Here is a 27,236-nt window from a genome sequence, read left to right on the forward strand (position 1 = left end):
ATGAAAACAGTATATGTTGAAAATTTCAGTCAAATTGCTTCACTCTGAACCAAGATGTTAGCAATTCAATTTTAGGCTTGTCTTGAACGTCATTACTGACTCTGTTGCGATAATAAACCAAGTCTTCATTATCCATTTTTACGTTAAATTATCCATCAGAAAATGTATTCAAATCCACTAAATACCGCAGACTAATGATGGAATCGAGAGTTGATTATTGTCTTGATAAGTTAATTGATGTCTAATTATTAAACATACTTTATGCAGGAGCTAAATCTGCCTATTGCAGGTCTTTCTTTAGGCCTGAAATGTTATCTGAATTATTAAATTAACTTATCCAGACCATTCGAATTCTTAATGTCATCTATAGCCTGGAATATTTAGCGGATTGGAATCCCATCTGCTGCTCAATGCTCATTGATGATTAAAATAAAATCAAAAAATGGATAATCAAGACTTCAGTAATGATGATCGAGGCTAGGGCTAAAATTCAATGGCTAAATTCTTGGTTCAGAGTGGATCAATTTGACTGAAATTTTCAGCAAATTCCCTTTACATTATCTAGTTTTTAACTATTATAGTGAGAACTGCCAGCTCTTTATCTAATCTCCCATAATGGCATAATGTATGTTTAAATTAGATAACACTTCAGGCCCAAAGAAAGACCTGCAATAGGCATATTTACCTCATGTATAATGCATGTTTAACTTTAAACATTGAAATGCTTTGACTGATAAGTTTCTTTTGATTTTCTAACATTTAGCTCCAAGGTCATTATCCACTGGTACATACAGTACATTATGTACATGTATATTGCTGTACATGTACCAACTCCCACTGACACCTAATCGTCAGGTGTGACTTCAGTGGATTATTAGGATCCGGTCATCATCTAAACATTTAATTAAGCATATCAATCCTACTGCTTTGATTCTATACTAAACTACGACACATTTTAGAAAAAACAAACATTCCAAGACATCCAAGTCTTGTAGGCCCATGTACGCTGTACATGAAATGGTGTGATACATGTAGGTTCAACTTGGATTCAGAAGTCCAAACTGTTGGAATGAATAGATCCTCGGTAAAGGTAAAAGTTTGCCAACCAGTCCGCTTTTTGCACCTTTTGTTTATCTCAGATAGCAAGACATTCAAAGAAAATGATCAATTTATACATTTTTACACATTTAAAGTGTCAAAAAATTTAATTATATTTATTTTGTTTTTTGGGTTAAATTCTTTGATATACTTGAATTTATGGCATATAAATTGACGATTCAACCAAGCAGTTAATGGCCTAAACAAGAGCCCTCGAACATGATTTAAATAGAGGCCCCAAAGTCTATTGAATTGGTCTATATTTTCTGTAACACAAATTTTAGTACATGTATATGATTAGGCTTAATCAGTATTTTTTAATCTTCAGTTGGTTATCTTTGTGAAATAAAGTAAACAAATATTAAGGAGGTATTTTATTTACTTTCAATATGACACTAGTATAATACTGTATGTAAAATGTTATCATACAATTTGTGTACTGGTAGTTTATCAATTGGTTATCTATTTATACTGTGTATTATAATACTTGATTATGTTTATATTAGAATGATTAAACCCAGAATCAATACACACCATATTAATCTATTACAAGAGGTGCCAATATTGGTAATAAATGAGTGTATAGTGTTATAAAAGTGTTATGATATTTGATCTATTGTTTTGATATAAATACAAGGTTTTCTTAGAGAAGGAAAGTAAATTTATTGAGTTGAGGGAGTACTTTCTGTGTATTTTTAGTACAAACAAGAACAATATAGATTTGGTAAAAGTCTTAACTCAGGATATGATCATTATAGGATTTGATTTGTAGTTAAATATTGCCACATGAAATTATCTGCAGATACGTTATTGTAAAATGTTGATGTGAGTGTGAACATTGCATGATTATGACTCAAGGTCTTATGATATGTAGTAAATATACATCAGTGAGTGCTAGCGATTTATCAGCCAAATTATTGAAAACTTAAATCTCACGATTATAAGGTCTTTTCATAATATACATGTAAGTGCATGTAGTGAACGTTTCTCTGTGCTAGCTGTTGATCAGTCAAATTACTGAAAATTAAAATCTCACGATTATGAGGTCAATGATGTACATGTAGGAAACATACATCTGTGCTGGATACTGATCAAGTCAGATTACTGAAATTTAAAATCTGTTTAAAGTGATCAACAGATTCAGCCTGGAATATGTAAACATCATCAATTGAATTAACATTATGATCTGTGTCATAATTCAATATATATGTACATGTATGTATCCAATCTAATAACTTGTACTTGTGTTAATGTAAATTTGGTAAGTCTTGTCTAGATGTAAATATTGACTATCTACCTACTAATGTACTGAGTAAGTACTGTTACTGTACCCAGACAAATCAACCATGTTGTTCAGACCCAGACGACCTTTATGTACACCATGTGATTAAAATATATGTTTATTTATACTCTATCTCCAACCTACAACATTCATGAGTGCATTGTATATTTTCATAGCCAGGTGAAGTCTACCTTTTTTGTTCACAGGATTTAAAGGAAAATAAAAATATATTTGCAGAGAGTTAAATGGAGGATTAAGTTTAAAAGGGTGAAAACACTTAGATGTAAAACGTGTGTTGGTCAAAGACATACATGTATTATGTTGTTAGTCTAAATCTAATTTCCGTTGGTTTCTTTTATCATGGAGGTGTGATCAGAAGGTTTAGAATTGTATCTGCTGATTGATTCAATAAATGTTCATTTCTGATTTTTTTACGTTTTGCCCAAGGCTGAGTTTCAAGAACGTGCTCAATATTTAATGAAATTGATAATTTTGTGAAGTCATGAATTTAACCCATATTTCATTGACATCACATTAACCAATTAATAATGTGGATAGTACCAATTTATTAACGGAGCTAAAACTGTTTGATTTTGAAATGGGTTGAACTGATCTGTTATTATTTCGATTATTGATGAGGCCAACTCACTCAAAATTCAAAAGATTACAAATTTTAATTTCTGGGTTTCTGTATTGACAGTGGAACACAAAATCGGTTACAGTTCAATGTATATAAACCTAAACTTTATTTACATTTATAGACGTAAAATGCTATACAAAATAGATTAGATGGTCATCATCATACAAAACAAATCAGCATATAAATTCCAATGAAATACATGTATACAGTTTTATTTTTGGTTAAAATCAGAAGTCTCATCATTCTAACTTTTGTTTTTTAGAATTGTTGTCATAATTCGTTATACTTAAATAAAACACAAACCATTTTAAGAATCGTTTTAATTTTTAATCTCAAAGTAATCTATACTAATATTTGTGACTGTCGTTTGTCTGTCTCTCTGTCTGTCTGTTCGGGGTTGGCGGCTACACTAGGTCTGCTCCGAGTCTGAAATTTTGGGGTAAAGGGGTAGCTCGGACCGGGGAGTAACATAGGCCAGGTGGCGTTGGTCTACCACTTTCGGTTTCGGAGTTCTGACCCCCGAGCGAAGCCGGTCTGTTCGGGGTTGGCGGCTACACTAGGTCTACCCGAGTCTGAAATTTGGGGTATAGGGGTAGCTCGGACCGGGGAGTAACATAGGCCAGGTGGCGTTAGTCTACCACTTCCGGTTTCGGAGTTATGACCCCCAAGCGAAGCCGGTATGTTCGGGGTTGGCGGCTACACTAGGTCTGCCACGAGTCTGAAATTTGGGGTATAGGGGTACGTAGCTTGGACCGGGGAGTAACATAGGCCAGGTGGCGTTAGTCTACCACTTTCGGTTTTTAGATCCCTGGCAGAGTGTCTGTATCATTGATGAAAATTAAGTGAATTTGGTTTATAAATTATAAATGGAAATTTGATTTGCACTGAAGCAAATACAAAAGGCAGCAGATCCTCTGAAAATACACCAAGAAGGGTTGAATTACCCCCCTCCCCCAAAAAAATTTTCCTCCCTTCGCTTGGCAGCTATTATTTCCACCACTCAGCAAATCCTGGCTACATCCCTGCATTTGTACACATATGTGAACAGGTGTGTATTTATAAGTGTGTCTTTCAGCATATCCTCTAAAACTGACCAGGTGATACCCGATTTCTCCAAGTTACCTTGTTAATCAATGACTGGGAAATTCTTGTGACCTTGGTCACTGGTAGTGGTCATTGTTTGTCTATTGATTTCCAGCCTCAAGCTGTCTATTTATTAGAGATTGTGAAGATAAAGCATTTAATCCACTTCACCCCATGTTTACTTCACATTACACTGCTGAAAACATGTCAATATTACATGGCAATGTGCACAGTCAGTCAATGAACAGGATCTCGGTACTGAGGGATTAAGAAAATCTCAACTATGTAGTAAACAGACTGTCACTCAAACAAGAAAAGATTAAAACTTTTAATTCCAATGTCATTCAAGGGCTTCTAACATTTCTATGATACTCATGGTATAATACGCTGTTCAGATAACTATGTAGCGTTCACAAAGACTGTAGAAGATATTAAGTGAAACTTGTCCAACTGTTCCATACCCTTGGTAATCTTTTCTGGTTGTTCCTGGGACAACACTCGTCGAATAAAGCCCAAGCCTCGGCTAATTCAAGTACAATCAACATTCAACTTGGCATGCTTATTCTGTGATCGATTGGCAGACTTAGATTTATTGTTTATAATGGTGTTTATAAATTGTCATACTACATGTACGGTATGTACATGTAATGCAGCTTTAAAGAATGAATACTGTTTAAAGGAGATGCTACATGTATGGCAGCGATGATCAGAGATTGCAACCTACATGTACTTCGGTAATTATGCACAGTATCTTATTTGAAACAGCAAATTTTCCTCAAAAAGGGATGAAATATTCATGCACCAATTTTTGTCAGTAATAATCTAGACATTGTGAGACATATAAATGCACAAGGCAGTCCAGTCCAGAAGACATAAAAAATCATACATGTGGACAAAAAATTAAAAATATCATTTTTATTATTGAATTACATCGCAACCTACCTACATGTATTAATTGTGTTGTAAAAAGTCGCATTGCAATTTAGCTAAGCAAATTTTGCTACATATTTGGAATTAGAATGTCTGATGGCAATTGTAAAACACCAAACTGTTGTAGCTTTTTCTGCACATTTGAATAATTGTTCAGTTTTGGTTAGAGTAAGTGGCAATTTATTGATGTCTCTTAACTGTTTGAGTTTATACTTAATGTGGCGACATATATTACACAATTATAATTAACATAATTCTTACTATGTTCATATTATCTTCTGTATTTAAACATCTGTTTCCTATGTACAATTTACATTTCTTATCAAATATAATTATTTTAATCCTTAGCTTATACATGTATCTTTCTGTATGTACATGTAATGGTACATGTTCAATTTGGTGACCTGCTCATCCTATGATACCTATCGTTATCACTCACTGATAAAAAGTACAGTTACATGTACTTTTTAATTTGTCATCATTAACTAATGCACAACCTTCAGAAAACAGCACTACAAAATTATGTCTGAATCACCAATAATTTACACAGTATTTTTGTTGACTTTAGAAGCTCATCAATCAGAAGTCAATTTACAAACAAAATAAACATTTATTATGAAAATATGCCAAATTTTGTATTGTTCAATGTACATGTTTAGCGGGGGATACATGTAGTATTGCAGTATATTTATATTCAATTTATTTTCACAGCCCAAATATTTTAAATACATATTAAATTATAATTCCATTAATCTCAGTACGTTTTCACTGAAACAATCCAAAGATCCAAACTTCCTTCCCCACTTCACCTTACATTTAATAATTTCAAATAATATAATATCAGATTTTAAACTTGCAACCCCCATTAATATGAAAATTATTTCCACATGACTGAAATATAATTATGATCAAGAATAGACTTGATCTTAATTGTGTATAAATTTATCAGAATGACATTTTATTGATTGAAGATTTGTATGGTCTGTAGTTTCAATGGTTTATGTCAATTTGACATGAAACAACTATGTCAGATAAATCGTTATTTGAACCCGTCTGCTACTCAGTACCAAGGCTGCTAGAGATATTTTCTATTTTAATTCATATACAACCGCTTCCTGTAGCATTTTAATACCAGGAACTTTTTAATAATGATATGTCATGGTGCTCGAATGTAGTTGGTTAATGCATTTTACATTCACTCACACCCTTTCGATTTGTTCAACTTATTTTCTCAATCAAGAATTCTGGACTATTTTTAGACCACTTCCGTCTTTAAGATGTGAACTCCAAGATGATGCTAATGTAATGCACATTAAACTAAAGATTATACTCTGGTCTGGCCAATAGCCCAACTCGATAGAAATCCGGATGCTTGACTCAGATGTTAAAATCATTTTGATTACATCACGTAAACAGTACCTTTTAGATGGAAGCCAATCTAACATATTAAGAAATTAGTTCAAATTACAAATTAAAAGAATCACAGTCATGTAAACCTACATAGTTTGTTGACTACGTGTAAATTTTAGTTAGATATCTTATTTAATTTCTCTAATTGGCATCATAGAGATCGACGTAATAAATCAGACCTTTGACAATATCACTAACGATAAATTAGTCTGGAGGGCACAGCTGACTCTGCTGAACAATTCTCTGAAATGAATATTGGATTTAATCAATTATCTTATGTACCGGTAACTGTTTTAGTCATAGTTAATAAACTGTCAGTTCCTAAAGTGTGTGTGTGGGGGGGGCAGACAAGCTTTTTTTTTTCTCCCGATCCCGCTGATTTTAAAAATTGTTCAAAAAATCGCACGTGTACCTTCGCATCAATGACGATTCTGCTCGACGAACCATTCATAACTAGGTTTGTGTAGATATGCGATTTATAGCCGACGACAGATCTGTTGTTCTTCACATCTAAATTATTCCATCAGTTTAGTGCCATTAGTGATATTAGCCCTGGGGGAAAAGTATAGATTCCTGATGTTAATAATGTAAACCTGAACTGTGTGGTTCTGGTCTATAGACAATAGGAGGTCAGAGGTGAAAATTGTTCAAAAACCTTGGTATACTTGACCTGATAATGGTGAAAGTTGAGCTACAATTAAAACACATGGAATGATATTGATTCAAACCTCTCTAACCAATTTGTGTTAATTAGTAAGATAAATGAAGTACTATCTAGGGACCAATTTATCCACTGTTATTACTATTAATGATACTTGATGATAAAATGTAATAAGATTACTATGAATTTTGTATTATTCTTTTAAATATGATTACATAAACGTTTAATTAACAAACTCAATTCAGGAATTAAATTGATAATTTCATTGTTTAACGACTTACATATTTTTATATGTACATGTACTTGTTGTCAATTTATGTGATGGTTGGGCTATGTTTCACAGGTCTCAATAATTTATACACACGTTCTCAAGCCTATGCATTTTTATCTGCCCACATTAAAATGTAGTAGTCACTCTGTTGGTCAGTTGTTCACTATTTCTTGTGAATGCTCTTAAGGTTATATTTATCATCTGATCTTTTTAATATTATATGATTAGTGATACTTGTACATGTATCTGATAACTTCCAACTGGCATGAATATGTTTCATTAAATGGCAACCTATCTTAGTAGAATTAACATTAATTTATCAAAATGATGATGCAACTGGCTGATAGAATTTTTAGGAATAAGCAATTCAAAAATATTTCACAAAATTTCAATTATTCAGATACCATGTAAATGTACATATATGTACCTGTACCTGTAGATCATCCAGGATTTGTTGAAAATCTATTTTAGTTTCCTAGAAAAAAGAAATTCCCATCTAGTCATTCCCTCTTCGTCTAACTAAACTAGTCATGTTTTATTAATTTTCCAAGTATGTCAATGTTGTTCAGTAGATATGAAAGTTTACTAAATCAGTATTTGTCTGATTAAAGGCATACATGTATCTCACACTAGTATGTCTGATTTGGCAAACTTCCCTGTTAAAATTATACAACTTCTAGCTCCCCTGAGGCCATCTTTATACCAATCATGTCGGCTTTATATTGGTCAGCCGACAAACTATGATAAGCTATAATGTTACAATGTCACTATATGACAAAATCTTGTATTATTATCTTTATACCAAATGACTGTCGATTTTTATTTTATTTTTATTTAAATATAGAAATAGGTACATGTATATGTCAATTGTCAACTAATCAAATCCAGCTCTAATACTAAGGTCACAAAATGTGTTGGGGTGGCCTACTTCTTTTGACCAAAACCAATATAGATATTATATATTATATATATATATATAATCTTGACAGATATTTTTTAATTTCACAATCTGGAAATTAATAGTTGTTACAAATAAAAAAATATTAAAATTCCTGTGCCCTAGCATTGTAATACATGTATCTTTCTTGAATGCATACACTTTATGCACCATACTATATGTGAAGATGTTTTATTCAGTGTACCTGTATGTGTAATATTTCTACATTAGTTGAGTCATAATACTCATCAAACTGTTCTTTCAACACTGTGAAAAATGGCATGACCTCGAGATCATGTCTACTTTTAAAGATACATTCCCACATACAAACTGGGTGATTTAATGGTATATATGGACTAAAAACATATTCAAACTAATTAATTTGTCATAATTTTGCTTCAAATCCTTCTCAAACACTGTAATTGCGAGGGATTCCCTGCTATAAAAATTTGATCAAACCAGGTCATGTTTACGTCACGTGACTTACCTCTCTTGGAAGTCAGAGGAGAATTCATTGTATACATAAGACGATGTTGTCTTTAATTGCTTACTATTTATTAAAAATATCGAATCCTAATTAAGTCTAACTCTTCATAAAGTTTATTAACTTACATCAAGCGCTCAATGTTCACGTGTGACCTTTGACATCACGCATACCGAAATTCCTAATCGCCAGGCTGTCGATTAGGGGAACCCTTACATTTTTGTCCTGTATACACTCCATGAGTGTTTTTCGGGGAATCCAGTATTTTTCTAGTAAGATTGGATATCTCTACTTTCCATATATACCAAGATTGCCATATTTTTATTGGAAATAACCACCCGATAAATACTTTTCTGGGAACCCATCTTTAACTGTTTAAAATCGCTGATAAAAATTGCACAATAACTACCCTATCTATTTGCTTCAGATCTATTTTAAAATGATACATTTTTATTTTAAATAATTTCAAAAAATAGTTTAGTATTGATGAACCACTAACTCTTATCCCTACATGTATTTCATTCGACTCAGAGGTACGAGATGTACATATCCGTAGTTGCAGTCAAGTGAAAATATACTGCGGATCAGTTTGAAGACTCATAAGCTGTAAAACAAAAATTTGTTATTTAGTATTAAAAGGTCATTAATGGTTTCCTTATCAAGATTAAAATATCCAAACTTTCTGCCCCTCTCCTTAATATTTATGTCTCTACTTTCTACTTTTTTTTCCCTTTCTTTTTTATTTAACACCTTTTACTCATAGTCGTACAGTTATTATTTAACTTAAACCCTACTATAGATAATCATTACTAGATGATCATTAAAATTATATTCATATCAGCCTAGTATTTATATAAACATCAAGTTGCTTGTTTAATGTATCATATTATTCCCTATGAATGTATACGTATAAGACATCTGAATTAATACTGTTTAAACTATCAAAATAAATAACATTTTGAATTAAGTTGATATTTTGTATTATTTCGATTACCTTATAGTCCTTGGGCAATTTCTGTACAATTGAATTCTCATTTTGAGAAACAACTATTGGCTTAAAGCTGAAAAAACTTTGATCATAAAACTAAACAAAACTGTAAGATTGAAGCCAAATTATATTTAATGTATGCCAATGAGAATCACATGTTATGCAGTTTAAATTGAAATGGGTGTATAATGAGATCTGCACTCTTTCACTTGAATTCAAAATTATTTTCTCAATTATTTATACAAACCTACTTTTGTAGAGACAAATGTATATTTTGTATAATTTCAAAAGTAGATCAGTTCAAGAGCTATTGTATTTAGTTAACTAGATAATTCAATTGTAGTGGCTATAAAAATATAACAATAACTTTATTTACTCTAGGTTTGGTAGTAAGATTAGATAACGATAGTATGTAGTGATACAATCAATGTTTACATTCATTTCTATCTTTCGTACCATAACAATTTATGTAGATTTGTGACCTTTCTTTCATTTAGTTTAGTAAACTAAGATATTTTGTATGTAATGTATATTGACCGTTAGTACATGTACATGTATGTATATTTGACCATGTTTGTTGTTGACTTTCTTTCTTCAATATAAAGAGACATTAGAATTTCCCAACAGGAAAAAGACATTTTCCTTTGCTAATAATCAAGAATCTAAGATCTTGCTAAATTTGATCAAACTTCATCAAACCATTTGTTTACAAACATGGATATAGTACATACAACTCATATATACTATTCAAAAAAAGTAGGGGATATTTGATTTTTAAGTGTTATTAAAGTCACCTAATGAAACTGACGAAGAAACAAATGACAAAATGAAATGAAGTTCACATTTATCGATTTATTCCAAATGATCGTTAGACTAAGTAAGGCACAGACTGACCATTATAAGGGTAAAATGATACCCGGGGTCAAACAGCAAAGTTACCACAGCATCACAACCAAGTCAGTAACGGGTAAATCCTCCTCTGTTTGCCAAACAAGCATTGATCCGACGTGGCATACTCCTAATGAGACGTCTAAGGTCATTTTGGTCCAGATTGTCCCATTCCTGTTGCAACGCAGCAGCAAGTTCTTGGACATTGGCAGGACGTCGTTGACGTAACCTCTGTCCAAGCATGTCCCAGACATGCTCGATGGGGGAGAGGTCGGGACTCAGTGCTGGCCAAGGTAATGTGGTGATGTTCTGTTGTTGGAGGTAACCTGTAACGATCCTGGCCCTGTGACATCTTGCGTTGTCATCCTGGAAGATGAAACGGCGGCCATGACGTCGTGCGAACGGCACAACATGGACTGCCAAGATGTTGTCCCAGTAGTACTGGCCTGTAACACGCCCTGCAACAACATGTAAAGCCGTTCTTCCAGCAACAGTGATGCCTCCCCACACCATAACAGAACCACCCCCAAATCGATCATGTCTGATGACGTTAACGTCTTGGAAGCGCTCGTTTCAACGACGTCACACCCTCCTACGTCTGTCCAAAAAATCAACAGTGAACCTTGACTCATCTGAAAACATCACATTGCTCCAGCGTCGATTATCCCAGTGTTGACGATCCCTACACCAACGACGTCTTGCCTGAATGTGATGATCTCTCAAACAAGGGATCACTCAAGGACGTCGGGCGCGAAGGTGACCCCTATGCAGTCGATTCCGAATCGTCTGGCCACTCACTCTCACACCAGTGTCTGTTTGAAGACGAGCGCTGATCTGATTTGCTGTGATGACACGATTTCTCAAGGCCAAGGTACGGATAAATCGATCCTGGGCTTGAGTTGTCGCCCTTGGTCGACCTGAGCGTGGTCTGTCCTGTACAGATTGTGTATCACGGTATCTGGACCATAGCCTGCTTATGACAGACTGAGAAACATTCATCGTCCGCGCCACAACCGCCTGTGTTGTGCCGATCTGTAGCATGCCAAGGGCACGTAACCTTTCATTTTGGGTAAGCCGACGCATATCAAAATTTGTTTTCTGGTCACTAAAACAATTAAACTGATGTTTCCACCCTGGAATTCAATGCCACAATGACTGTAACATTCAAAGTCAGAGTCGTGCAAATCTTGGGTTGGACCCCCATGATGATCCCAAGCATCACCTGCATTCCATGCGGTAGCTATTGGTGCGTTTGGGCGTCACATGTAACTGGAAATGTTTCTTCTGTTAGGTTCTATAGTGACTTTTTTCGTAGTCATTTGCATATTTTAGTATTATGCCCCCAAAATCAAATATCCCCTACTTTTTTTGAATAGTATATGTACCCACCAATATAACTATCATATCACGCCAAATTGTTAAACAACCCAAAAATTTACCAAACTGCAGAAATTCTGAAAGTTCTAAAGCCTCTTGAAAATGTACATGTATGTAGATGTTTCTGTTTTCTTTTGCATGTTTCTTAGTGCTTTGCCATGTGTTAATATGCTTTTGCAACCCGCATGTAAAACCAACCTTTGTTTCCTGTTTTCAGGAAGCCTTTTTTCCTTTTCAGAAGCCTTACTCCAGAATCGTCCACTTCCTGATGCCCCTTTAGATCCAACATCAAAATGGATGTCAAAGGAAAATCTTTTAGCTGGTCAAGAAGAAGATCCAAACTTGTTTGTGGCTTTGTATGATTTCCAGGCAGGGGGAGATAACCAGATCTGCATTGTTAAAGGTTAGCTATGTTATTTATGTGGTAGAAATGTAGTTTTGTGACTGACCCTAGTACATATATACTATGACTCCATGTTTTATCTTTATATAACCTTCTAATTTTGATTAATGAAAATTACTCGGGTTATTGTGAAGTGGCATGGTTTCAATCCCAACCTGGTATTTGACAACCTCATGGGTTTTCTCCAGGTCATCCTGTTTCATCCCTCTGCCATAGACCCCTATGCGGAAGCGAATTTTGAAATAAAAAAAATGACCCATATATATGTAAGTCCCGAAATTTCCTAGTTTGTGTCAAGTGGACATTTTAAACCTCATTTCAGTTTCTCTCTTTGCATTACAAAATAGAGTCCAGATGAATGGAAATTTCAAGTAATGTTTATATCATATATAGCTTCAATGCGAGCTTGCAGTGCACATAATTTAACATAATTATCAATATGGGTTAAAGAAGTTAATACTTGAACTAAAAGATCTCTTTTTATGTACATGTACTGTGATATGTTTCTCACTACCTATTGCATGTAAGATATGTAAACTTATAATTTTTGACTGTTGTATGTTTTATATTTTAACATTTGTGGTGATTATTTCAGGTGAACAAGTGACCATATTAGGATATAATAAAGGTGGCGAATGGTGTGAAGTTAAAAACAAAGCTGCAGACGTAGGTTGGGTTCCTAGTAATTATATCGCTCCCGTCAACAGTTTAGAAAAATTTTCTTGGTATCATGGTCAGATATCACGTAACGCCTCAGAATATCTTCTCAGCAGTGGTATAAATGGCAGTTTCTTGGTGAGAGAAAGTGAAAGTAGTCCAGGTCAGAGATCAATATCAGTGAGATACGATGGACGAGTATATCACTACCGAATTAGCGAAGATTCTGATTTAAAGGTAAGGATATGTTTATGCTTGTGCTTTGAGGGGTAGCCTGGTGATCAACAGCAGTGCATTGCAGACCTTGAGTGTGTTACCCGATCTAGGCCAGTTGAAGAGTCCCCTGCCATTCAGTTTCCTATAACATAATTTGATCGTCCTTAAATCTGTGCAATTTGTCAGTGGCATGTAATATTTGAATCTGATTAAAATTCTCCATTGGGTTGCACAACAAAGGTCATTATATTGTCTGAGACTCAATTCAAGATAACCTTTCTTGATTGAGACACATTGTATTAAATAAATATGTTTGTATTGACTGTAGTTTAGAAATTCTAATAACAAGAAAGCGTCACTGTATTTTATTGTATTCTCAGGTTTATGTGACATCTGAACATAGATTTAATACATTAGCAGAATTAGTACATCATCACTCCATCCATTCTGATGGCCTAGTCACCACATTACTGTATCCAGCACCAAAACGTAATAAACCCACTGTCTTTGGTTTTAGTCCTGAACCAGACAAGTGGGAAATAGAGAGAACTGAAATAGCTATGAAACATCGACTTGGTAAAATGCATTTATTTGTTATTTAATTCATTTGAATACATAAAAAAATATTTTCGGAATTGTTGGTTATTTAGTTTACCCCTTCTGCCTGTGTAAGTTTATCTCTCTGTCTGTATAAAGAAAAAAAATGGGTAAATATTTTTTAATACTAGTGTGGTTGTTAAATTATATTTGATGACAAATTCCATCCGGTTGCTCAAATACTTGCATATTGGCTAATGGAGCCTTTTACTTTTTGTTTGGCAAGAATACTCAAGGTAGCTGTCCCAGGTTTATTTTAGATAATATTATTAATATGAACAACTGGTGAATTATGTATTAACAAGAACAAAACGAATAAACATATTAACAAAGAAGCCTCTTCTTTGTCAAAGATATCTTACAATTACATGTAGGAATCTTATAAAAGGACTTGTCAAAATATTGATGCTTTTGTGTTTATGTCTGGCTGATCAAGTCTTCCGTTGGTTGTCAAAGGATTCTTATACTAGTCACAGGTTCAAGTATCAGAAAAACAGCCGGCACTAATTTGTTCTTTGTTATAACTATGTCAGTCTTTGATGGGAAACTCTTAGTGATCATTTCTGAATATCAATATTTTGATCAAAAACTTTCAGACAAGGTATTTGCTTATATGTGTGTCAACATATACCTTGTGAAATCTGGGATGGGTCCTTTAAGAAATGTTGACAGTATTAATAGTGTGGTTGTCAGACTCTAGAAAAACCTCTTATTTTATCCGTGAAGTGTACAACTTTACATAAGCTAACACATGACGTATTATCTAAGTTTTACCACATCCATACCCTCCAGATGAACAATTTAGATCTCAATTCTCAGTAAGGTGCAGGTTTTTACTGTTATAGTTTATAGCCCTTTCCTCAAATGTGTACCCCACACCCCGACCCCCTTTATTGGCATGACAAAAACCGTGCACATGTATGATGTATTTTTAGGTGGTGGACAGTATGGTGACGTATATGAAGCAATATGGAAAAGATATAACAAGACAGTAGCTGTTAAAACTTTAAAGGTTCATATATAATTATGATTAAATTATACTCTTGGCTTATTTATTCAAATACCTTCTGGATTTATTTTAGTCTTGGCTAAAGAGAAAACATAGATATTCAGACCACACACAATAGAAACTAGCTAGTCTTACCAATGATTATATTGATTCAGAAATTATTAATATCATCAGTCCCATGGTCATCGAAAGTTCACATTAATTTGAATTGATTTCATACCACCACCTTTATTGTCTTGGAATCATCAGTCATTGACTGATGGATAACTTATTTATATCAATAAACACCAAGTCTAAAATTGTATCTAAGCTAGGGTCTTTTTTCGTCTTAAATTGAAATGAAATGAAATGAAATGGAGTTTAACGTCCTACTGTTCTGCTCCTAACCTGGGCTAATGAAGACGGGGCGTCTTAAATTGAGTAACACATCTAGTGTATTGTGACTTTATAAGTATTTAAGATACTGGAATTTAGAGAAGTTAGAATAATAGAAGTACATGTCATTGTTGGAGTATTATAGTAATATGAAAGATTTACATGTGTTTATAAATGACATTCAGAAATGGCTAGTTAATTATATTTTGTGTATGTATTACAGGAAGATACTATGGCCTTAAAAGATTTCCTAGAAGAAGCCTGTATTATGAAGGAAATCAAACATCCAAATTTAGTACAATTACTAGGTATGTATGATATTATATTTACTTTGTTTGGATGATATTTGGGTTATTTCAATAAAAACCATTATATAATAAATATTATTGTTATTTATGTCAACCTTTATATGTATTACCATCTGTGAGAAAATTCTGCAGCCCATTTAATGACGCTGAAGGGGTTGTTGTCGGCTATAATACTACAAACAAGTATGCAGACTAACCTTTCTTCTCCTGTTATTTTAATGTCTGCCACCACAATAGTGATATAGCAGAAGTGATGAACCATGGGTCAGACTCTTAAATAGTTAAGCACAACCGATGGGATTTGGGATGGATTTGATGGGATTTGGGATGGATTCGGGGTGTTAGTCAGTCATTGAAATCTTTCATTAGTCAAATGAAAGACAATAGGTAGCAGGCTATATGCTCATTAATTAATACGTTGAACAGTTTTACCCAAATATCACAATCTTCCAGAGCTACCCGTCAGGCATAAATTTATGACTGCACACATGACATAAATAGATGCATTCGGTGGAAATAAAATCCGAATTGAAGAAAATAAATGTTTCTGGTAGATATAAGATTAAGAAATTGCTTTTGATTTTTCCTGGCATATTGGGTCATATACTGCAATAACTCACTATCCCACCCAGGGCTGCCGACAACCAGTATCACAGTGCAATTTGTGATACATATTTTGTCCGTTGCTAATCAAAAATTAAAATCTAATGTTTTTGATTCGGAGTAACTGCGAATCATTAATATTCCTGTCATTTTGGCTATTGACATGAAGATTTATCCAAATCTTGAAGACTAGAAGGCTTTCTCAACAATTTCAACGTGTATAAAAAAATTAAAAAAGGAAAAGTACAAATTTATTTCTTGATTATTTCCTTCAAATTGGTCATAAATAAAGCTCAGAAAGCTCAGGTTTCTTCAGTCAGTTAAACTCATTTCTACTTGAATTATTAACATTCTTACTTTTGAACTAAAGATAAGATAATTTTTGTGAACCATCAATCCATTTTTCCCAATAAATTCTTACTTCGACTTAACTTTTTCTTGTAGGTGTTTGTACTCGGGAGCCTCCATTTTATATTATAACAGAATTTATGACCCAGGGTAATTTATTAGATTTTTTACGTACTAATAATAAAGAAGATTTAGGACCAACAGTTTTAATGTACATGGCTACCCAGATAGCATCTGGTATGGCACATCTAGAAGAAAGTTTATTTATTCATAGGTAAGTGGAAATAAAATTATATTCTTTAGTATTGCATCAGTCCACAAAGGATTACATTTGAATAGTCTTCATTAATTCTTGGTCTTGCTTTGACCAGGTTGCTCATCTTTTTCTTGGAGGCCGATGCTCATCAAAAAAAGCCTAATTTAAGTACGATCAACATGAAACTTAGCAGTCTTGTTCATTTGACAATTGTACATCAATTGACTGACTTCGAATTTTGATATGACGTCAACAATTGCAAGCAGAGGTCACAGTCACGCAAAAATCAGCGTTTTTCACGCAATTTTTTCAAAATAAACGCAAATATTGACTGACGCTGCGTAATTTACACGCAGAAAATTTACCGACGTGAGAATAATTAGATTATTGTATATGTGGTAGTTTGTACACTACGTCATCAATTTATGTGCTTCACGTGGCATTTACAAACCGCTACTGTACGTAGTCTCCGTAGGTTTTTATATCCTCTTATTTCATTCATAATCTTTAAGTTCATGGCAGTAAGCCTTCTATACGTAGCTATTCTAAGACACCCCCATTTTTTGCCGTACTCTAAGCAATAAACTAAAGCACATTTCATACAATACTTTGGATTGGCTAAAACACAATCTACTGTTTACATTCCGCCAATCAAATATTGACTTTCGTAGCGATAGTTTGCTCTTTACTTCTTGTCGAAGTGAAAGATTGAAATGACTGCCGTCAACCATAGATATACCATCAACCTCCAGTCTTCATTAGACTAAATACAGTATCAATAAAATAAAAACGCTTAAAATAGGGTTGTTCAAAATCGATTTTACTTGCTTCTATTGAGTATTTTGAGAGGCTCTAAGTCACGCAGATGTGAAGTAAAGGGCAAAAAGGCAAGATTTTGGAATGTCTGCGTATATTTACGCAGCTTGAAATTGATTCACTGCGACCTGATTCCAAGATGGCTGCGATGACGTCATACTCAGTTCCTGGTCCATATAGTACTATCGTACTTGTTTACAATAGATAATCATTAATTATTTAAAAGTCTAGAAATTTATGCCAATGGGATAATGCCTTAACATCAAGTTTTTGTCCAGAAATGAGCTTGTATTCCGAAAATATGATCAGTTTTAACATGCAGTGTACAGGATACGATTCTATAGAATTCTAGTAAAGACTAGACTTAAGACTCCAAAGTAGAAATAGAACTCAGTAATTGTAGTATATAGAATTGTGGCCTTTGTATTTCCAGTTCGATTACTAAATACAATATGGAACCCTAGCTCCTAATATTTCAGTTTTTGTTACTCATAATTTAGCTCACAAGGGATATGCATTGTACAATATCGTTTTCAGACTTAGTCCATGTCATTAGATTTACTACATGTAACAGTTTGAGTTTGATCGCAAGATATTTTGTATTTCCAATTGTTTATATTCTGATGATGTTATAGTTATAAAATGGTTAATGACTTATGACTTTGTTCCAGTGACAAATGAATTGTGCTTAATTATATTACAGAGACTTAGCTGCTCGTAATTGTTTGGTTGGAGAAAATCATCTGGTAAAAGTGGCTGATTTTGGGTTAGCGCGTTTGATGAAAGATGATACATACACAGCTCATGCTGGTGCTAAATTTCCTATTAAATGGACAGCACCTGAGGGTCTGGCATTTAATCGTTTTTCTACTAAATCAGATGTATGGGGTAAGATATTGTCTTTATCAAAATGTTGTTTTTAATAATCTTTTAGTTAAAAATTTGCCATCCTAGCTCAGCCTAATTGGAAGAAAGACATACCTGACGCTTAAAACTCAATACTAGAATACAATGAAGACTGCTTTATGAACTATGATTAAAAATTGTGTTCTTTGTATGTTTTATTTGCCCGACATGTGTAAGTTTATATTAAAAAATATCTTGACTATACGTGAATCAAGGGAGTTAACTCTTTTTTAGGTGCCCAAGTACAGGGCTTGCTACGAGATGCGATGACTTTCGCATTCTCAAAACTCACGGTGACTTGTTTTTGCAGGAGTAGATAGTTCCTTGCGCACTTCGTTCAAAGAATAGTTTTTGCCAAACTCTTTGCTTTTTTGTCAATATTTATCTTTTTTACAAATCAATCTATTTTTGGCTCAATTACAACGCGTTATTATTACTTATTGATTAAGAAGTCAATCAACGTACTTATTGACTACAATAACAGTCATACCATGTGGTTCGTAATCCGAGAAATTAGCACATTTAACATTAATTTTGATAATCCGGTAAAAAAAAACATGTATTCTGATTATTCATAAATGCTCCAGTAAGTTGCCTTTAGTCAAAATGGCAAATAAGGATTTTCTTGGCATCTTCGATGCTTGATCCGTACGAATTCCAGGTAGAATAAACAATAATAGACAAAAACAAAAATTTGTGTCAAATATAAAAAAATACCACTGTGCTGTATCAGCTTATTTTGGCAAAGGCATTTTCTGATAAAAAATCCAAATGACTGATGAACTACTGTTATTACGAACATCTCGCTTTATCCATCGAATAAACAAAAACAGTAATTTATTCATGAATTTTACTGACGTCACCTTCAAGCTGGTACATGAATTAAATACGGAAAATTTCCTGAAAGGTGTACAATGTACCTAAGACTTTCAGAAGGATTACAACGTACCTATTTGTCGTTATTTTTTTGTGGTAATCACATATATTAGCATATTCAGAATACGAAATTCTCCATAACAAATTACCAAAAAAATTTGTTGAAGTTTGGTTATGTTAAAGTAAAGCAGCTAATAATTACCCTATTTCCTACCAGGACCTCATTTGGCCCAATTCTGACAGGTTCATTTCACAATGGATTAAGAACCCTGGTTCTTTACTCATTCATTTTGTTGCTGATTAAACAACTATTTTATTCCACATATGATATTTTTGACTTTATTGGTATGCAGCCTATGGCTCACGTAAAACCAATTTGCGTGAGTAAATTTAACCACTCGCCATACTCGTGCAAGATTAATTTTGCGTGAGCGCTTAATTGCTCGCCATCATTTTCTTGTGGCAAGCCCTGATGTAGGTGTAGCACTGTATACAAGTCATCATTTGTGTTTCTGTTTTCAGCATTTGGTGTATTATTATGGGAATTGGCTACATATGGTATGTCTCCATATCCCGGTGTGGATCTAACAGAGGTTTATCATCTATTAGAAAGAGGCTACAGAATGGAACGACCAGCCGGTTGTCCAGCTCATGTTTATCAACTAATGCTCAAGTGTAAGTTTTCATCCTCCTGTAATATAATGAAACAGATAGGTTAATAATTAAAATTACTATTGACGAGAAAATATTGGTATATTTGTTATATTTTAGGCTGGCAATGGGAACCGAAAGATAGACCAACATTTAAGGAAATACATTATCTATTAGAAAATATGTTTGACATGTCCAGTATTAGCGAAGGTGAGCATTAATTTACGGGTGACACAGATTAACATGCCTCGAAATGTTGAAAAAAAAGCTATCTTGTAAGCGACAGGTAGCTTTTCTTCATACTTGTTGCTTCAGTGGCTAATCTGTCACTCTCAATTATACACTACCAATTACGTCATTGGTTCACAAATACTCTTAAATTGTTTTCGTCCTTACGTATATATATATATATATATATAAAAAAAATTTATCTGGACAGATTTTTTTATTTATTTATGCATTTATCTACCGTAAATGACATAATATGACACAGCTTTATTTCTTCAACATCAGAAGGCCTAAAAAAATTCCAGTAAAAATTCTTGCAAGTCCGTGAATCAGCTTTGGCTCAGCGACTTGAAGATTCGCGAAATTCTCGAGCCTAATCCAAATACACATGAATTCTGCCAAGTATCAAATATGTACCAAACTTGAATATAAAGGCTAATGACTTTGCCTTTGAATATCAAAACATGACTTCACACCTGTGCATGCACTGAGCCTATATTTACCCCGTGTGGAGGACAGGGGGTTGGATGGTCAAATGGTTAGCCTGTGTGCGCTGTATCATAAGGCCTGTCATTGAGTCAACTGGCATGGTTTCGAATCCCTGGTTGTATCTGACAAGGAGTAGGGTCGCCTCTCTAACCTCATGGGTTTTCTCCGGGTCCTCCAGTCTCCTCCCACTGCTAAAGACCCCTACGCACTGTTCATTTGAAAATAAGTGTGCCCACAGTAATAATTTTACTTACCCGATTCTGACAGGTCTGGATTTTTATCAATCGAAAATTACCTATATATATATATTATCGTAAAGGAATATATTTAACTGCAGTGTGTTCAAACTGTTATTTTGTACCTTGTATTTATTCAAAGATGTGTGTTCTGGATGTGTGTAAATGGATAATTTTCTCTTATTTAAATCCTTTATTTTATTATCAACAGAAGTGGAAAAAGAACTAGAGAAAAACGATAAAAAGAAAGTACCAGGTCTTCCGTCCAAGAAATCTCGTGCCCAGACTATTGAAAATTCAGATTTTATGGAGGGAAGAAGCAGTGCAGGTATGAATACGAATGTTAAAGGTGGATGAATTTCCGGCGTTGTTTCCCCATGTCAGTTGTGCAGCAGGAAGTGTCTGGCAAAGAACAGTGTTGAATCTTGCAGGATTTAACAAAAAAACAAGGTTAATGTACATGTTGGCATGCACGTTAAAGAACCCTGGACAGTTGGAATTCGAGATAAGAATAGGCGTTAGCGCTGCAGCTCGGAAAAAATTTCCATCATGGCACACTGCATATGGTGTGTGCCCGTCTTCATTAGCCCAGATGGTGCAGAAAAGTAGGTCGTTAAAACCCATTTCATTTTATATCCAATAATCTTTGTTTCTATAATACTTTGGTAGGCCTAATTAATTATGAATAATTGCTTTTCTTTCAGGACCCACTCCACCATCAGGTAGACGTGTTCTGCCTCCACTTGATGATACAGATGTTATGTTACGTCAGGCATCTGATGCCTTGAGTCGTAAAACATCTAAGAAAAAGGCAGGTCCAGCTCCAACCCCACCCAGAAGAACAACATCGTATCGAGATAGTCCTAGTGAACAACCTGATTTAGATTCTGAACTAAAATCACGAATGAAGCTTCAGAAAGCAAAATTAGAAAGTGTAACAGTTGTTGAGGATATGGAGGATCCAGATGGTCTCGATAATTTATCAGCTGTTGATCCAGCATCTAGAACTGCTAAGATTACTTCGCGCTCAAAACATGAAAGTGGCTCACCTAAATTTCAACCGCGAGATGCCTATCCATCACCTGATGACAGTGGAACAGGAAAATCAAGCTCAGATATTTTAAAAATGGCTCAGATAGATAAATCAAAATACCTTATTTCTGAACAAAATGCACGAAATTTTGAACCAGGAACAACAGAGAGGAGTAGTGGCAGACAACGTATCCTGCATCGTAGTGCTAGTCATGATCAGAAAAAAGTGCGGCCCGAAAAAGAGACGAGCACAAGTGAAGAAAGCGCAGAAGCTGGACAACATCATGCTCAAACAGGTGGACAATATCCTAAAAAGGCAATTCCCTTACCGCAACATTCACAGTCGGTTCGTAAAAAAAGTACGCCTCACCGTCCAGATGTCCAACATATGAACTGGACTGCCGAGGATGGAGATAAGAGAAATGGTAGTGGTCAGCAACTTAAATTAGGTAAACTCGATGTAACAAATGTAACAAAAGCGATTAATCGTTATGGACCCATTCCAAAAGGTGTTCGAATAGGAGCTTATTTAGCTTCTATGGAAAATGAACAAAATAACCACAATCGTGAATTATCAACAATAGATGATCAAGATTCTGGAACCGATACAGCTAGTGTGATATCATGTCCTCAATTAAAAGAAAATGGTAAAGTTTATGCTAAAGGGGGACGAGGATTAGGTGGGGGTCAGGCTAATGCTGATGGTGAACAGGGGATAAAACAAACCCCCAATTTAAAGCCATCGGCTGTTGTCAAATCACAATCTTCACATATAATAGTAGAAAGTCCTAGCACAAATGCGAAACCACAGTATTCTAGCTTACTTCAACGCCATAAATCAGATCTGACGTCCAAGAAAGGTAACAATTTGTCTGGAAGTAAAACGGATCTCACTTCACATAAATCAGAAACAGATCTGACGAATACGGGCGAAGATCAGTCGCCCAATAGGGCAGACACACCGGTACAAAAGCCAAAACCCAGTCCCAGATTTAGTAGAATTTTTGCTGATGTACAAGATCAAATGTCGGCCAGTGTTAACTTTGGATCACCTCAGGATAATGGAGGGTCATTCCGAGGTATTCATCAAAAGCAAGACTCTGACCCTGGACCTCCTCCAGGTGAAGCTTCTTGGGGTCCAAATACCTTTCATGTCGGTGATAGTGCCAAGATTTCAAGAACAGCTTTCCATTTGAAAGCTAAGTCAGCCGACGACAGTCTTAGTGGTGGTGGTGAGGTAGATCCCACATTGGATAGACAGAGGAAGGACAGTACTCAAATCCAACCAGAAGATCAAACAAGCAAAGTTTCTTCATTTAAACCTTTTAATAAAACAAATACTGTTAAAGAGACCAACTTGGATCAAGTGACCGCGGAATTATTAGCTGGAAATAATGCAAACCAGGATAAACAAAAAGATGAGACCATTTACAAACCTGTGTTTCCTTCTTTAAAACCTGTTGGAGGTAAATCTCCGGATCCTATGACAACTTCCGTCATCGAATTATCCCAAAATCTTGATCCAGTATCTTCGGATTCGGACGCTCCAGCTGTTTCTAAAGATGCTATTTTGAATGCATCAGACAAACTTAAATCGTGTATTGATAAACTGGCTTTAGTAGGGAACAAATCTAGCACAAATTTCATGTTGTTGTCTGAGGAAGTGCAAGGATTTTACAACCTGTGTTCTCAATATATAGACTCGTTACCACCACACGCAAAGTTTCACACACGAGAACTCTTGTCTCGATTACAATCCCATAGTCAGAATTTAAAAACATACACTAGTAATACTCCATCGGGAGGTGGTCGCCTTCTAACAGACATTCAAAGCACTAATAAAGAAATAATGACCGTTATAGAGAGGTGCTAATTAGGTGTCTTTGAATGAATGGATGATAGAAATAATAATTTAAAAAATAATATAATGTGACATGGATAAAAGTGATTACCTATTAGGGTTAATTTTATTTGTATAACCTAGTATTTATAAACGGTGAATATTGGCGATCGTTGATTTAGGCATTTGTGTACATCAATAACTTTGTATTATTTCATTTTATGGTTGTTGAAAGAAACTAGTAAGATTATTGCCGGATTTTATTTATTGATATTGATTAGATTATTTCTCAAAACTTAAAAGCAAAAGATCAGTAATAATAAATTGTGTTAGATGAATGATTTTCGAATTTGTAAAATTGTCAGTGTTTTGGATCACTAGTTAATGTGGCTAAAATTGTGTGAAGACAGTTTTTTGCGACCATTTGCAACCTCATTGTACAATAAACCTTTTTTCAATGGCTTTGGACAAAAAAAAAAATGGATTTACTCATCTGTGTGTAGATGTATTGGATAATGTGAAAAGGATCAATCACTGATGTTTTTGCGTGTGACAAAATGATATTTAAACGCTAGCATGTTTTGCTTCAAATTATATATTTTTTCTAAGTTTTTGTTAAATTATTACATAATTTGTATTCAATGTTATTGCAACTTTCATGTTACTCATCCGAAATACATACGTACATGATCAGATTATTAATCAAGGTTTAGATTGTATCAATGTCTTAATGCCATCAGATTAACATAATGGTTTCAAGCTTTGGACTTTCATATTACACATTATTTTGCTATTTTTGCAATTTTTACTTCAAAAATATGAACATTATAACATGCTTGTATAAATACAGGATTATTATGGTTTTGTTAGACCAAATCGCCAAAAGCAGGAAAGCTCGACACACGTTTCTTGATAGATATTTGTAGATGAACAGTATTTAAATAATTGTTTAAAACAGTTATATTCAATCTTGTTAGATTCTCAGCTATTTTCTTTTTGTGTAATGTTTGTACATGTAGATAGTCCAAAATATAGAATTGCTCAGAATTCAATCAATTTGAAATGTTAAGGTCACAGTTGAAGTGATGAAGATATGAAAGTAGTATAACAGTGTACTATTCTGCCTTGTTTATAGACTTATTTTAATGGTGAACTTTTGTACATTCAGTTGTGTTTTAACTTGTATTTTAAAGCTATGATAGTATTTACCAAGCTCTTGTATATTGTATATAGAAAACTGGTTATATTCTACGTATTAGATGAAAGAAGTACAAATGGAACAAAATGCTTTATATTTTTTAGCCCAATCACTCATATACATATAGATGTGTTATATAGAAGTATCTTATATAAATATATAGAAAAATTTTCCTACATTTTTATAAGCCATTTGTTTGTTCACCTTTAAGAATTATCAACTGACTCAAGAATGTCATATTTTTCTCATACATGGGCTTTATGATAAAAGCGTAAAACAAACGGCTAAATAATATTAATAGCCTACATTGAATCCCTTTAATTCAGACTTTTTTGCAGAAGGCAAAAAGTTTAGTCTTCAACTTTTTCATTTGTACTTGGTTGACAGACAAAAAAAAATTACCAAAGTCTAATGAAATGCATTACATGTATCATTTATATTACTGTGTTTTGCCTTGGTCCTTCTTTGAACTGCAAACAATTTATACCAATTATTACAAACATGGCTTATAGATTTATACAAGTGATGCTTTCCTTTCTTGCTACACTACAGGGTTTTATTATTCTTTCAACAAGTTCCTTTATATATTATATCTTTATTTTTCATCAATTGTTTCCTATATGTTATTCTAATTTGACATTTATAGATTTACTCATTTCACATTAAGAGTTAGCTTCATTATTTTCACATAAATGTACATGTTTGTCAACTAAGTTCTAAGAAGGTCTAATTAATCTGCATCCATTCAATGAGGGGATAACTTCTGTTTTCAAAACATGCAACTACACCATTCATGAATTTGATTTTATGTGCATCTAACACAAAATTATCAAAATGCAAACTATCTTATTTTGAAATGTTGATTGTCTTGATATCTGATTTGGGTAGAGCACTAGGTTGCGTTAAATATTCTAATAATCAAGTATTGTGAATTTGTCTCTTGGAACTGGCTAATAAGGTTGTAAATTTACTGTCAAATTTATTCATTTCTGCTCAAGTATTTGTTTTCAGTATTGTAAGTATTATGCACCCACAATTATATAAGTACCATTGTAGAAATATACATTTTATTTAATCAGAATTTTATTTTGTGTTTACTTATATTATGTAATTAGGTAATGGCATTTAATTAAACTAATCATTTATTTCATTTCTGAATGAGCGTAGATCTAAGAGCCATTCTTCATTTTTATACGTCCACATTCATAATGTGAACGTATTATGCCGTCGCCCCTGTCTGTGTGTGTGTGTGTGTGTGTGTGTGTGTGTGTGTGTGTGTGTGTGTGTCTGTGGTTCGCCTACAGGGCGCAATTCTTCATGGATTTTCTTCAAACTTGGTATACTTATTCCTTATACCCCAAGGAAGATCCCTATTGTTTTTGGTGCATGCCCGACCCCCCGGGGCAGAGCCACGCCCATTTCTAGTATTTGTTTGTTTGTCGTCTACAGGCCACATTTCTTAACTAATAATCTTGAAACTTTGCATACACATTCTTTGTACCCTAAGGAACATCCCTATCGTTTGGGGTGCATGCCCAACCCCCAGGGGCAGAGCCACGCCCATTTTCTTTTCGTGTGTCTTTGTGTCGCCTACAGGGCGCAATTCTTACTGGATTTTCTTCAAACTTGGTATACTTATTCCTTATACCCCAAGGAAGATCCCTATTGTTTTTGGTGCATGCCCGACCCCCAGGGGCAGAGCCACGCCCATTTCTAGTATTTGTTTGTTTGTCGTCTACAGGCCACATTTCTTAACTTATAATCTTGTTTTCTATTATTTTTGGTGCATGCCCGACCCCCTGGGACAGAGCCACGCCCAAAATTTGTGTGCCTTTTGTGTCGCCTACAGGCCGCCCAATTTTTATGTTTATCGTTTACTTGGCAGATGTATTCCTTATAGCCTAAGGGCATCAACTATTGATTTTGGGGAATGCCCCGACCCCCAGGGACAGAGCCACGCCCAATTTTTGCCTTTAACGCCCAAAGGCCACAATTTTGAATGGATTATCTTGGAACTTGGTATACTTATTCCTTATACCCTAAGGACGGCAACTATTGATGTTGTCATTTCAATAACAGGATATGGTCCCTATTTATATTGTTTCCATATCCAACCCCCACGGGCAGAGCCACGCCCAGTTTT

The 27,236-nt window shown here is 34.4% G+C and overlaps 1 protein-coding gene across 3 annotated transcripts in view; it reads left to right on the plus strand.

The window, feature by feature from the left end:
• Positions 1-26,284, plus strand: part of LOC126832439 (tyrosine-protein kinase Abl) — a 41,224-nt gene extending 14,940 nt beyond the window's left edge. The window contains exons 1-12 of one of the 3 annotated variants that reach the window (XM_050563225.1): positions 4,727-4,837; positions 12,288-12,452; positions 13,048-13,346; positions 13,706-13,901; positions 14,858-14,934; positions 15,530-15,614; positions 16,662-16,839; positions 18,341-18,525; positions 19,942-20,094; positions 20,191-20,280; positions 21,235-21,351; positions 21,728-26,284. In XM_050563225.1, coding sequence (XP_050419182.1) covers positions 4,828-4,837; positions 12,288-12,452; positions 13,048-13,346; positions 13,706-13,901; positions 14,858-14,934; positions 15,530-15,614; positions 16,662-16,839; positions 18,341-18,525; positions 19,942-20,094; positions 20,191-20,280; positions 21,235-21,351; positions 21,728-23,928 — 3,756 coding nt within the window. In that variant the 5' untranslated portion in view covers positions 4,727-4,827 and the 3' untranslated portion in view covers positions 23,929-26,284. Of the gene's footprint in view, positions 1-4,726; positions 4,838-12,266; positions 12,453-13,047; positions 13,347-13,705; positions 13,902-14,857; positions 14,935-15,529; positions 15,615-16,661; positions 16,840-18,340; positions 18,526-19,941; positions 20,095-20,190; positions 20,281-21,234; positions 21,352-21,727 lie in introns of those variants that run through there. The other 2 variants (XM_050563207.1, XM_050563216.1) reach the window with 2 other exon arrangements.
• The last annotated feature ends 952 nt before the right edge of the window (positions 26,285-27,236 follow it).

This window comes from Patella vulgata, chromosome 1 (assembly GCF_932274485.2).
Source record: "Patella vulgata chromosome 1, xgPatVulg1.2, whole genome shotgun sequence".
In the NCBI taxonomy this organism is placed as follows: domain Eukaryota; kingdom Metazoa; phylum Mollusca; class Gastropoda; family Patellidae; genus Patella; species Patella vulgata.